This window comes from Ovis canadensis, chromosome 14 (genome assembly GCF_042477335.2).
Source record: "Ovis canadensis isolate MfBH-ARS-UI-01 breed Bighorn chromosome 14, ARS-UI_OviCan_v2, whole genome shotgun sequence".
In the NCBI taxonomy this organism is placed as follows: domain Eukaryota; kingdom Metazoa; phylum Chordata; class Mammalia; order Artiodactyla; family Bovidae; genus Ovis; species Ovis canadensis.
In genome coordinates, this window is record NC_091258.1 from 29,109,496 (window position 1) to 29,123,181 (window position 13,686).

General features: G+C 35.3%; 1 protein-coding gene across 4 annotated transcripts in view; it reads left to right on the top strand.

The window, feature by feature from the left end:
• The window catches only part of PHKB (phosphorylase kinase regulatory subunit beta), a 232,519-nt gene that overhangs the window by 29,391 nt on the left and 189,442 nt on the right, over positions 1-13,686 (top strand). For all 4 annotated transcript variants that reach the window (XM_069549785.1, XM_069549787.1, XM_069549786.1 and 1 more), the window contains 2 exons: positions 5,365-5,451; positions 10,107-10,245. In XM_069549785.1, the coding sequence (XP_069405886.1) occupies positions 5,365-5,451; positions 10,107-10,245 (226 nt within the window). The remainder of the gene's footprint in view (positions 1-5,364; positions 5,452-10,106; positions 10,246-13,686) is intronic.

Here is a 13,686-nt window from a genome sequence, read left to right on the forward strand (position 1 = left end):
CTCAGTGCTACTTTTCTATGTGACATCACTAAATGCAGAGTTTGGAAGAGATATATTGTAATTAACATGCTGCTACATAGTATTTCCAGTGTACAGTTATATAGGTATAAATAAACTCAAAAGCACATATGTAGAAAATAGGAAGTGATGAGGTTTAATTATCACTATTGTTTTTAATAATTAGTTTTAATTTTATATAATTTAATATGTAGTTATAGCTGTGTTTCACAACTACTCCCAAAATCCCTATAAAATTTAACTCTCCAGCCAATTCTAACTGTTCCAGCATATTCCTGGCTATATCTATGTATATCTGTGTTTTGCATTATTGTTGTTATGGTAAAAATAGGAAACAAATTATATACCCACAGATGAGAAGTTAGTAGAATAAGTTGTAGTATATCAACACCTTGGAATATATAGCATCCATGAGAAAGAGCCATTACCTTTAGCAATTTCCCTGTGTGTTGTTAAATGAAAGGAGCTACATGCAAGAGTAGACTTTGCCAAGATCCCATTTTTATAAAACAAGCAAGGACAAACTTCTTTTTTGCCTACATGTTTGAGACATAGGAAAATGTATGGTTTTGAGGACAGAAGAGGGCAAGCGGGATGAGGTAGGGAAAAAAGGACATATTTCCATGAGAAATACAGTATGGTATCCTTTATTTGTTAAATATTATGTGTATATGTGATATATACACATTAAAAATACATACACCTTAAAAAATGCACACCTTAAAATTTTTGTTGTAGTTGTTTAGTCACTAGGTTGTACCCAACTGTGTGACCCTTTGGAGTGTAGCCCATCAATTTCCCAGGCAGGAATACTGCAGTGGATTGCCGTTTCCTTCTGCAGGGGATCCTCCCGACACATGAACCGTGTCTCCTGCTTGGCAGGTGGACCTTTACCACTGAGCCACTTGGGAAGCCTCTGGAGCTATTTATTTTTTTGTAATTATTTGTAATTGCTAGTATTTTTATCAACTGCAGTGCAGAAGTTCTCTGTTCTCTGAGCCCCACAGGGGAGTTGAATTTTCCTGTCCTTTGTCTTTTAAGGAACTTACCACTCTACCTTGTTATTCATATATATATATATATATATATATATATATATAATATATCATATACATATATATCTTACACAAACATATATATTATATTCAAAACATTATTCTACCTTTCTTCCTAATCTGTAGGCTTTGTAGCCTGCTAGATGTGTGCTCCAGAGTCTTAGGTATTTACTATATATGTTAACTGAATGCATAAGTAATGGTATCTATCTTAGTCTACCACCTTACATGGAAAAATGATAAAGCTATTTTAGGGATCATCAAAGTCTTGGTTAGTAACACTTTATATATATTAAAGTGCTTTGAATAATAGAAAGAAAAGCAAGATGCTTAAATAATACACTTTTGATGTTGTCTTGGTTTGCTGGTCAGTGTTTCACCTTGAATTTCCTCTTGGTCATCTTTTTTATTCTTTTAAGAGTTTGTTTTTGAACTACCAGTTTTATTTTGTGATTTTGAGAACTTCTCAGTAAATCTTATAGTAAATAGTTCTTGCTTCTTTCATCATAAAGCTGTAATATGTCTCTTCAAATAACAATTTCTGCTTCATCTTGTTATCTTTTGTCTCTTTGACATAATGTCTTATGAAATGAAGAGATAGATTGTGTTTTTCTAATACAAAGGGAATTGAGAGGTAAAAAATCAGGTTGACATGTTTAAACCCATTTTGCATACTTGATAACTGATACGTTTTGTCTTCCTCTGTGGTGTTGGATTTAGGCAAAATTAAAATAAGAAAAATATGGAAAAGAAATATTTATATTTTAAAAATTCACTTCATTTTGAACTCTAAACATTTATTAGAATTTTTTCTGTTATTTTGTGTCTTTTTTCATTGGCTTTGAGAATTGGTGCTCCATTGTTGATTGCTTTCTCCTTCATATTTTTATTGGTATTCATGCTTTCCAGATGTCTAATTCTTGTTTAAAATATTTCCATTGATGACTTTTCCTTTGACATCAGATTTGTGGTACTGGACATAAATTTTATGGAACATCCTTACTTAATTTTATGCAGTTACTTCAGAAACATTACAGTAGTAATCACTAAAGTGTTGACATTTATCTAACTTAGCTATTTTTAATTCATTATGGGCTTTCTGTGAAGATATAGAAAGGAACTATAGAAGAATATATAAATTCTCAGTGAATTAGGTGATTTTTATTTTTACACTTTTCTGCTTTGCTTTGAACATCTCTTTTAGTCTTATAGAATGGGTATTTATTTTCTTAGAAAGTTTGATTTCCCAGACTTAATACTGTGTGTACTTGTTTATACATTAAGTATATACAATGTTGTATACTTAATGTTGCTTCTAAGAATCTCCATGGATGATTTTACTGAGAAACGTTAGATGATAGAATCATTTTAGTCTTTGCGGGGAGGTAAGTTGGCTTAAAGCTCAACATTCAGAAAACTAACATCATGGCATCTGGTCCCATCACTGCTTGAGAAATAGGTTGGGAAACAGTGAAAACAGTGTCAGACTTTATTTTGGGGGGCTCCAAAATCACTGCAGATGGTAATTGCAGCCATGAAATTAAAAGACAGTTACTCCTTAGAAGGAAAGTTATAACCAACCTAGATAGAATATTAAAAAGCAGAGACATTACTTTGCCAACAAAGGTCTGTCTAGTCAAGGCTATGCTTTTTCCAGTGGTCATGTATGGATGTGAGAGTTGGACTGTGAAGAAAGCTGAGTGCCAAAGAATTGATGCTTTTGAACTGTGATGTTGGAGAAGACTCTTGAGAGTCCCTTGAACTGCAAGGAGATCCAAACAGTCCATTCTAAAGGAGATTAGTCCTAGGTGTTCATTGGAAGGAATGATGCTAAAGCTGAAACTCCAGTACTTTGGCCACCTCATGTGAAGAGTTGACTCCTTGGAAAAGACTCTGATGCTGGGAGGGATTGGGGGCAGGAGGAGAAGGGGACGACCGAGGATGAGATGGCTGGATGGCATTACCGACTCGATGGACATGAGGTTGAGTGAACTCCGGGAGTTGGCGATGGACATGGAGGCCTGGTGTGCTGCGGTTCATGGGGTCGCAAAGAGTTGGACATGACTGAGCTACTGAACTGAACTGCACTGAAGGGGCTTTTAAGGGAAATATTTTTTTTCACTCTAAAACCATGAATGCAATGTCATTAAAATAATCTTTTAAAATAAATTCATCTACTATTATAATGCAGATTTCAGTTTTGCATATTCTGTTTTAATCCTTATCCATATGCACATGTATTATTTACCCAATTGTAATGAAAATATATATATGCATCTTCTGGTGATTATTATTCTTATATAAAGCACAACATTAACTGTATAATAGTGCTCTAAATAAAAGCAAATCATTTCACGACAAAATAAATAGAAATAAATCTAAGTAAAAACAAATCATTCCGCTGTTATTAGTGTTACTTGCTCAATCATGTCCAATTCTTTGCAATCCCATGGACTGTAGCCCGCCAGTCTCCCTATACCAAGTCCATGGAACTCTCCAGGAAAGAATACTGGAGTGAGTAGCCATTGCTTTCTTCAGGGGATCTTCCCAACCCAGGGACTGAATCTGAGTCTCCTGCATTGCAGGTGGTTCCTTTTCCATCTGAGGCAACAGGGTACACATTCATTCTGTTCTAGCAAATGTGTCCCCTTTAGTCTTTGTATATTCATATGCAAAATTTAAAACGTGATGATTTGGACCTGATTTTGTTTATTAATTATGGATGAATTTCATGGATAATATGTAGACCTCCCCCGCCCCCAGAGCTTATCACCTACCAGGCCAGCATTCCTCCCTAGCTGCCAGGGTGCCCATTACTGCCAGTATACTTACACCTACCTAGAGCTAATTGAATGTGGGGAGGCAGAGAGCGTGTCTGGACCCTTGCCTCCTTTGCAGTCCTGATGCTTTCCTGTCTGTGTTAGTAGTCCTTTCCATATTTCTCTATGGGACCATTCTGGTTGGTGTCATTATGAAGACTATTTTAGAAAAATATCTTCATGCAAGTCATTTCATATTCCTTGTTTTCATCCACATCTCTGTTTTTAGTGAAAGGTAATGGCGCTGTTGCCTGAATGTGTAGTTCTTTACTTTGAAAAAGTAAGTGTTAGTCACTGAGTTGTGTCCAACTCTTTGCAACCCTGTAGTCTGTAGCCTACCAGCCTTCTCTCTCCATAGAATTCTCCAGGCAAGAATACTGAAGAGGATATCCCCAGAGGATCTTCCTGACCCAGGGAACAAACCTGGGTCTCCGGATTGCAGACAGATTCTTTACCATCTGAGCCACCAGAGAAGCCCTTACCTTCCCTAAATAAAACTTAAACCTCCCTTAAACATAACTTGGCTTTAAACTAGCATACTGGACATAGCAATTTTGCAAACATAAATGCTTTAATTTTCTTCAAAAATTGATTCTTAATGCCTACCAACATGATCCTCTCCCCTGCCCCAATAAATTATAGGTTCAGTCTTCTAGTATTTTGTTAGACTATATGACATGCATTACCTGCATTCCAAGGTGGATTAATTGTGACCTTGAGATGTTTATAATTTCTGAGTGCTTATAACAAGAATGAGAAACTGCTTATTCTGATGGCTGAAGGGTCAAATGTCTGCCTTTCAGTCATCAGTTGAGAAAGTGCCCTTGTCAAGTGAACAATTTTCTGTATCCATTTTATGACAGGTTATCATGGTTAATGGATATTCTGTAGCTTTTGAGCAGTATGCTCTGTTATCGCCTTGCTGTAGTTCCCATGGCTGAGAAGTAGAAATGGTTTCTGCTTACAATCTAGATAATAAGGCAGATATTACCTACCTAGGAGAAAGTGGAAGTTTCAGGCTTTCAGTATGAACAATGTTTGAATACTCTTGAAGCGGATGATTTGGGGGTTCAGGAATATTATCCTGGGACAGAAAACTGCCTGAGAAAGCATGAGCATAAGGAGTAAGGTTTGCATTTCAGGGCATATAAGTAGATATATTTCTCAGAAGGAACTGGAATTATTATGCTACTATACTTCCATAGGAATAGTAATTATATTTGAGCTGCTAAGACCGGTATACACATGAGTTAGCTGGGAGTGAGGGTGAGGATATCACCTAGCATTCAGATAAACTGCAAGTGTTTTCTTCTTTTTCCTTTCCTCATCCAAAATTTGACAACAGTGAAATATAGTTCACTATAAAAATGAAGATTAGATTGTTAAATAATGCCTCTTCATTTGTTTAGAAGTTTCTTCATTTACTTGGGTGAAAATAACTGGACTTGATGGGTTTTTCATTTTTCCTTCAGGCTCAGTTTACGAACCTCTGAAAAGCATTAATCTTCCGAGACCTGATGAAACTCTATGGGATAAATTGGATCACTATTACAGAATTGGTAAGCTAAACCTGAGGAAAGCAAGTCTGTAGGTAGCTATGATTAACATCTATTCTGCCTTAGTTAAATTACATACATTTTATGGATGGTGATCTCTCATTTGAGTGTTGGGGTAGTTCCAGTGCTTAGACAGCTGTATATTCCAATTGCATGTTGATATGGAGACTATAAATGGAATCTGGCAAGTCATATCTGTCCCTGGAATAATTTTGAAACCGCCGCTAGTGTCTTCTGTGTCCTTTTAGCTTTCCTAAACATTAACAGATTTGAGAACTAGAGGATGTTTCTTGAATAATTCTTACACAAAGATTTTGTAGAAGTATTCCTTGCTCATTTACCTATACAAAGTTACAATGTAGTCCTGAATCTTTTGTATCCATTTCTAATTCGTTGAGATGCAAAAGGGAATCTCAATACTGTTACTGGTATAAGGTCCCTGTTTGTTTTGTTTGCTCTTTTGTTTTTGTCAGGATCAAGCTGGCAAGTTTTATTTTTTAATGTGAGTAAGCAGCTTAGAGATACATATATATCGGGCTCTTTTTTGTTCATCAGATGGTAAGGTGGGGATGCTTTTTTTTGTTAGTTTGCTTCTTATGCCATTTATGTGGCCTAGTATGTCAAATATAAAATTTGATTTCTCTCACTAAGGAGAACAATTTTCTTGTTTCTGTCTGCATCATGTGAAACATTATTTCAGAGACTTCCCTGGTGGTCCAGTGGTTGAGACTTCACCTTCCAATGTGCGGGGTTTGGCTTTGATTCCTGGTTGTGGAGCTATTGTTCTTATTGCATAGGAACCTGGAATGTTAGGTCCATGAATCAAGGTAAATTGGAAGTGGTCCAACAGGATAGCAAGAGTGATCATTGACATTTTAGGAATCAGTGAACTAAAATGGATGGGAATGGACAAATTTAATTCAGATGACCATTATATCTACTAGTGTGGGCAAGAATCCCTTAGAAGAAATGGAGTAGCCATCATAGTCAACGAAAGAGTCCAAAATCCACTACTTGGATGCAATCTCACAAATGAAAAAATGACCTCTGTTCATTTCAAAGCAAACCATTCAGTATCATAGTAATCCAAGTCTATGCCTCAACCACTAATGCTGAAGAAGCTGAAGTCTAATGGTTCTATGAAGACCTTTAAGACTTTCTAGAACTAGCATCAAAAAAAAGATGTCCTTTTCAAAAAAGATGTCCTTTTCATCACAGGGACTGGAATGCAAAAGTAGGAAGTCAAGAGGTACATGGAATAACAGGCAAGTTTGACCTTGGATTACAAAATGAAACAAGGCAAAGGCTAACAGAGTTTTGCCAAGAGAACACACTGATCATAGCAAACACACTCTTCCAGCAACACCAGAGACAACTATACACATGGACATCAACCAGATGGTCAGTACTGAAATCAGATTGGTACTCTGTGCAGCTGAAAATGGAGAAAAGTCCACACAGTCTACAAAAACAAGACCTGGAGCTAACTGTGGCTCAGATCATGAATTCCTTATTGCAAAATTCAGACGTAAAGAAAGTAGGGAAAACCACTAGGCCATTCAGTTATGATCAAAATCAAATCCCTTATGATTATACAGTGGAAGCGACAGATAGATTCAAGGGATTAAATGTGATAGAGTGCCAGAAGAACTAAGGATGGAGGTTTGTAACACTGTACAAAAGATGGTGATCAAAACCATCCCCAAGAGAAAGAAATGCAAAAAGGCAACATGGTTGTCTGAGGAGGCCTTACAAATAGATGAGAAAAGAAGAGAAATGAAAGGCAAAGGAGAAAACCAATCTGAATGCAGAGTTCCAAAGAATAGCAGGGAGAGATAAGAAAGCATTCTTAAGTGAACAGGGCAAAGAAATAGAGGCAATAGAATGGGAAAGACTAGAGATCTCTTCAAGAAAATTAGAGATATCAAGGAAACATTTCATGCAACGATGGGCACAATAAAGGATAGAAATGGTATGGACCTAGCAGAAGCGAAGATATTAAGAAGAAGTGGCAAGAATGCACTGAAGAACTATACTAAAAACTCTTAATGACCCAGACAGCCACAATGGTGTGATCACTCACCTAGAGCCAGACATCCTGGAGTGTGAAGTCAAGTGAGCCTTAGGAAGCATCACTACGAACAAAGCTAGTAGAGATGATGGAATTCCAGCTGAGCTATTTCAAATCCTAAAAGATGATGCTTTGAAATAGCTGCACTCAATATACTGCAAGTTTGGAAAACTCAACAGTGGCCACAGGATTGGAAAAGGTCAATTTTCATGCCAATCCCAAACAAAGGCAATGCCAAAGAATGTTCAGACTACTGCACAATTGTGCTAATTTCACATGCTAACAAGGTAAAGCGCAAAATGATTCAAGCTAGGCTTCAACAGTACATGAACTCAGAATTTGCAGATGTTCAAGCTGAGTTTAGAAAAGGCAGAGGAACCAGAGATCAAATCACCAACATCCACTGGATCATAGAAAAAGCAAGGGAATTTCAGGAAAACATCTACTGCTTCATTGACACAAAAGCCTTTGACTGTGGATCACAACAAACTGTGGAAAATTCTTGAGGAGAGGAGAATACGAGACCATCTTACCTGCCTCCTGAGAAACCTATATGTAGTTCAAGAAGCAACAGTTGGAACCAGATGTGGAACAACGGACTGGTTCCAAATTGGGAGAGGAGTAAAACAAGATTGTATATTGTCACCCTGCTTATTTAGTTTCTATGCAGAGTACATCATGCAAAAGGCTGGGCTGGATGAAGCTCAAGGAGGAATGAAGATTCTGGGAGAAATATCAGTAACCTCAGTTTTACAGATGACATCACCCTAGTGGCAGAAAGCAAAGAGGAACTAAGCAGCCTGTTGATGAAGGTAAAAGAGTAGAGTGAAAAAGATGGCTTAAAAGTTGACATTCAAAAAATTAAGATCATGGCATCTGGTCCCATCACTTCATGGCAAATAGACGGGGAAAGTAGAGACATCACTTTGCCCACAAAGGTCTGTATAGTCAAATCTATGGTTTTTCCAGTAGTCATGTGCAGAAGTGAGAGTTGGACCAGAAAGAAGGCTGAGCACTGAAGAATTGATGCTTTCAAAATAGTATGCTGGAGAAGACGCTTGAGAGCCCCTTGGAGAGCAAGGAGATGGTTAGATAGCTTCACTGAGTCAATGGACATTAACTTGACCAAACTTTGGGAGATAGTGAAGGACAGGGAAGCCTGGCATGCTGCAGGTCGTGGCATCACAAAGAGTTGAACACTCTGAACGACTGAACTGAACTGAATTGAATTAGTCACATATAGCTAGCGGACAACTGTGGAGCTAAGATCCTGCATTATTTGTGGCCAAACACCTAAAACATAAAACAGATGCAATATTGTACAAATCAATAAAGACTTTGAAAATGGTCCACATTAAAAAAAATCTTAAAAATGTTAGTTCAGCTTATTGTGTTCAAGATTCTTACCCACTTATCTCTGTAGCTATAACAAACTAAAGAAATTAAACTGCTTTTTAAAAGAAGTGTCAGCTGTTTACTTTGCAGTGTGAGGACCAGTTTTTCACTCTGGGAAAAATAATAAATACCTAGGTATTCTGAAAGACATGATAATGATTATGTCAGTTTAGTCTGAGAAAAAGAAATTTAATTCTTTAATCTCTGTGATGGAACAGAGTACTTTAAACCTTTGAAAAACTGTTCTAAATTAGTTGACATATGCCAGTCTAGATTAGAGTAACTTAATTTATTTTAGGGAAAAATATTACTTATCCATTTATAGTTAGACAGGAATAAAATAGCTTTTAGGAAATGTCATTTTAGTGTGACTGTTTTTTTTTATTTTAGGACTCTTTTATAAAGATTAATACAGTCTGCTTTCTCTATCTGCAGATGCAGAACCTGCAGATATGGAGGGCCTACTATACTAGCCATTTTAGATAAGGGACTTGAGTATTTGAGAATTTTGGCATGCATGGCAGGTCCTGGAAGTATCCCTGTGCAGATTGAGTGATGACTAGAAAACATTGATTCCAGACTTCTTTAACTTAAGTGGAATGTTCATAAAATAGTTACTTGTTTACTATTTTCATGTCATATTAGGATGCGATTCAATTTTGAAATGTTAAACATATCTTTGACCTGTACCATATATAAGAGGAATACATTGCTTTGAAGGCCAGGCACAAATTAGTCATCTGTGAAAACCAGGATTCTGGCCTCTCTAGAATTGAGTTATCTTTGGATTTAGCAAATGTATGCAACTCTTTGTTATATATTTGCTTTATTTTTCCCTATTGAACTAGTTTTTGAAAGTATACTTAGTTTTTTGGCTAATCTTTTTTTTTTTCTGTATCTGATATTACCTTGTAACACTTACTGACATTAACAGGGATGTGCTAAAGATTTTTTATGTGCCAATTAGCTGAATTCTTTACTCAAAAATGAAAATACCCCTTCATGCCGGGTGGATCTCTACCGAGGCTGGAATTATTTACCAAGAGTTGTTTCTACGTTTTCAAAAGTTTTATGCTGCAGCTAAGTTTCGAAAGAACAAAATTGTAGGATAAAGAAACCAAAAAAGTTTAAGACCTTCAGCTCAAGGGAAATAGATTTTTTTTTTCATTCTTTTTCTTATCTTCAATTGCAGTCAAGTCAACATTGCTGCTGTATCAAAGTCCAACCACAGGTCTCTTCCCCACTAAAACATGTGGTGATGATCAGAAGGCCAAGGTTCATGACAGTCTGTACTGTGCTGCTGGTGCCTGGGCTTTGGCTCTTGCGTACAGGTAAGCGGGTGTGTCTTCTCGTTGTGACTCCAAGTCTAGGCCCAAGAAAACTGGACAGCTGTCTGTTGGCTCTGCTTCTGGGTCACCGTGTGACCTGCAGCTGTTTGCATCTCCTTTTCAGCCTCTAAATCTTTCAGGTTTCCAGAGCGTTTACGTTAGATAAATTGTAACATTTTATGACTTTGTGACTAACATTTCTCATCTCTAGGTTTGTAAATCAGCTTTAGTCTTTAATAGAATGAATTGCCCATTCTCATTGAATTGATTTGTTTTGACCATAGAGGAAATTGATAGTGATTGATGATGAATCTAGAGCCTAGAGTAGTTAATAGAGTAGTCCCAAATGACACACCTAGTTAATGATAGAGCCAGGACCAGAACTCCTCTCCTTCCTTCCCCCAGTTTAGTGTTTTTCTAATTACACTTCATTGGGATATCACTAAGTCATAAAATTCTTATAAAGTAAAAGAAAAATAAACCTTTTCACAATACGGAAGTTTTCTTTTTTCATTATTAATATCTATTTCTTTGTTTTATTTCATTATTTATTTGTTTCATTATTAATATATCCGATGTGGGTCTTGACTTGTAGTCAGTAGTGATGCATTTTAACTGTTAAAAAAATGGATTTCTGAGTATTAATTCTCCGAAGGTAGTAAATGCATGTGCCTCTGATTTGAAGATTGTATCCTTAACATGAATATGATTGCTCTGCCTTAAATCGTTGATGCGTTTCACTGATGTTAGATAGGTGCTCCCTGATGTGCCATAGCACCCATGTCTACTTCTTATCAAAGTGTGTAGGTGGCTCTAGCGTAAATAAGGTCAGACAAAGCCAGATTGTGGCTGCCTATAAGACACCTTGCCTGGGCTCTTAAAAATGTAATCATAGAAGATTAGAAAATAGGTATGAAGATGGCGCGATTATGAGAATCAAATGCAATGTGTGAACCTTGATTGAATCATGCATTAAAAAAAACTAAAGTATATTCTGGGGATAATTGGATTGTGTTTAATGTACAGTATATATTAGACACTATGTCTATGCTAATAGCTCCTTGGTGTGATAATGATATTATGGTCATATAGGCAAATGTCCTTGTATTTAGGGGATACTTCTGAAATATGTATGGTGTTAGTGCCAAGAATAAATTATAGATAAAGAATTCAAGCTAATTTTATCAGCTCTTGAATCCATGTGAAGAGTAGAGTTTTATTCATTGTAGCAGTTGTGTAGCTTTTGTATAGATTTGAAATTTTTCTGAATAAAGTGTTCAGGGAAAATTGCTTAAAACAATACAAGAGTACAGGCCCTTTCCCAGAAGCCTTCAAAAATCTGATAGAGAATTTAAAGTCCGTTCTTTGCTAGGGGCACTGTCTATTTACTAACTCCCTGGATAATTTATCTTATATAGTTAAAGTAAAAACTGTTTGTTTTACTAACAAAAAAAATGTCTTCTGTTTGGAGAAACACAAGAGTACGTACCACAGAATTAGGATGAAGCTGATTTTACCCACAGTATTAAGCTGTGATGATTCGTTTAGATAATCCCCATGTTGTAAAATTAGTAGAATTCTGTTTCCAATTCTACTTAAAAATGCTGATGAAATCATATAGATAACATTAGGAAAAATTCATCAAAAATTAAGCTGTCAATATTTTCAGGGATTTTTATCTATCTCTTATTGGTAATGAATGCATAATATGAAGTCATTAATTTTTTTAAATGGAAGTAATTTGATTTTTCTAATTGCATTAGTTTTCAATCAGTCATGTAAAAAATCTCTTGAAACCCCAGTTCTATTTGAATGTGTGTGTATGTACATGTGTACTGAGGACTTAAAATAATTATTTTATGCACATTTATATTTCATTTACATTAGGAGTATGGTTTGATTTAATTTAAATAATTGGATAAAAGCAAGAAGCAGTGAAATAGCTTATTTGTAAAATACACTTTGACATAGTTTGTTTTTCTTAAATTGTAATTTTGTTTTATTTTAGAGGAGGAAAAAAATGCTTACTAATATGTTTTACTTTTTAAGATGTCTTTCACATGTATCAAGTTGTAGTCCTAAATATACCTTTGTTTAAAATTATATTGCATTATATCTAATTATAATTATATCTATTTATATTACTTTATATATAATTATGTATGAATATAATTATAATTAATATAATTAAAATGTATATTTAGTTATATAACTATTATAATTATTTTATTTTATAAATAATTATATTGCTTTGATTTAGGTTATGTATGATATAACCTAAATATCCTAAATATCATAACCTAAATATATGATTCGGGTTAAAATTGTTTCTAAAACTAGTCAATTGTACAAAATCTTTTAAAAGAAAAATTGAACCTATACTTTGCATGTGTGCTCAGTTGCTCAGTCATGTCTGACCCTCTTATGACCCCATGGACTCTAGCCCACCAGGCTTCTTTGTCCATAGGAGTATCCTGGGAAGAATAGTGGAATGAGTTGCCATTTGCTTCTCCAGGGGATTGAAGCTGTGTCTCCTGCCTCTCCTGCATTGGCAAGTGGATTCTTTACCACTGAGCCAGCTGGGAAGCCCCAAACCTGTACTTTATGCTATACTAAAAAGTACTATGTAGAGTTTTTGCATTTTTTGTTCTTACTTCTAGAAAAAAAGCATGACTTTAATTTAGGGTTTAAATACAGAATTTAGTTTTCTTTACTTTTTATGTTTGAGAAAAGTAGCTTTTTTTTTTTAAGAGTATTGATTTGAAAAAGCACTTTAGACTGTGCATATGTTAGAAAAACTCAAGGTGAGGTATTGGTAAGGCACTTTGCAGTACTGTCTAAGAGAGAGAGAGAGGAATACTTCATGCAAGATGTTGGCCTGTTCCCTCTCAGTGTCAGATTTATTGCTATTTTAGGAGTTAAATATAACAGGTGGCCCTAGCTTAGTCCTTGTAAACAGTCAAGTCACATGACCAAACAGTATTCTGATTTTATTTTCCTTGAATCTTGACTGTGGGGAAATAATGCACCAGTGATAGGATTTAAGTGTTTAGTTTTCCACTAGTTATGTATTTTTAAGTTTTGATTTAAATATAAACTTAATACTTAATATTATAGAAATATTCAGTCAACATCTCCACATGGCTTGTGATCAATTAAAAGTTACTTATCTGATTTTTTTTAATTCAACATTTTATTGAGATCATATTAAAACTTGAATGTACATCAGTAAAGCTTGTTAGTTCTTGGTAGAAAATAGAGGAATTATTTTGGATGAAAAGGTTCATTTTAAATCTTAGGAAAGGAAATAGATATATACTAGTTGCCTAAATGTTTTTACTCAAATGCAGCTGTTCTTTAGTTTTCTAAGTCAGAAAAGAAATATTTTTCTGGTTACCACTATTATTTGCTAAGGAAAGGAGAAATAAAAACATTATTAAAATA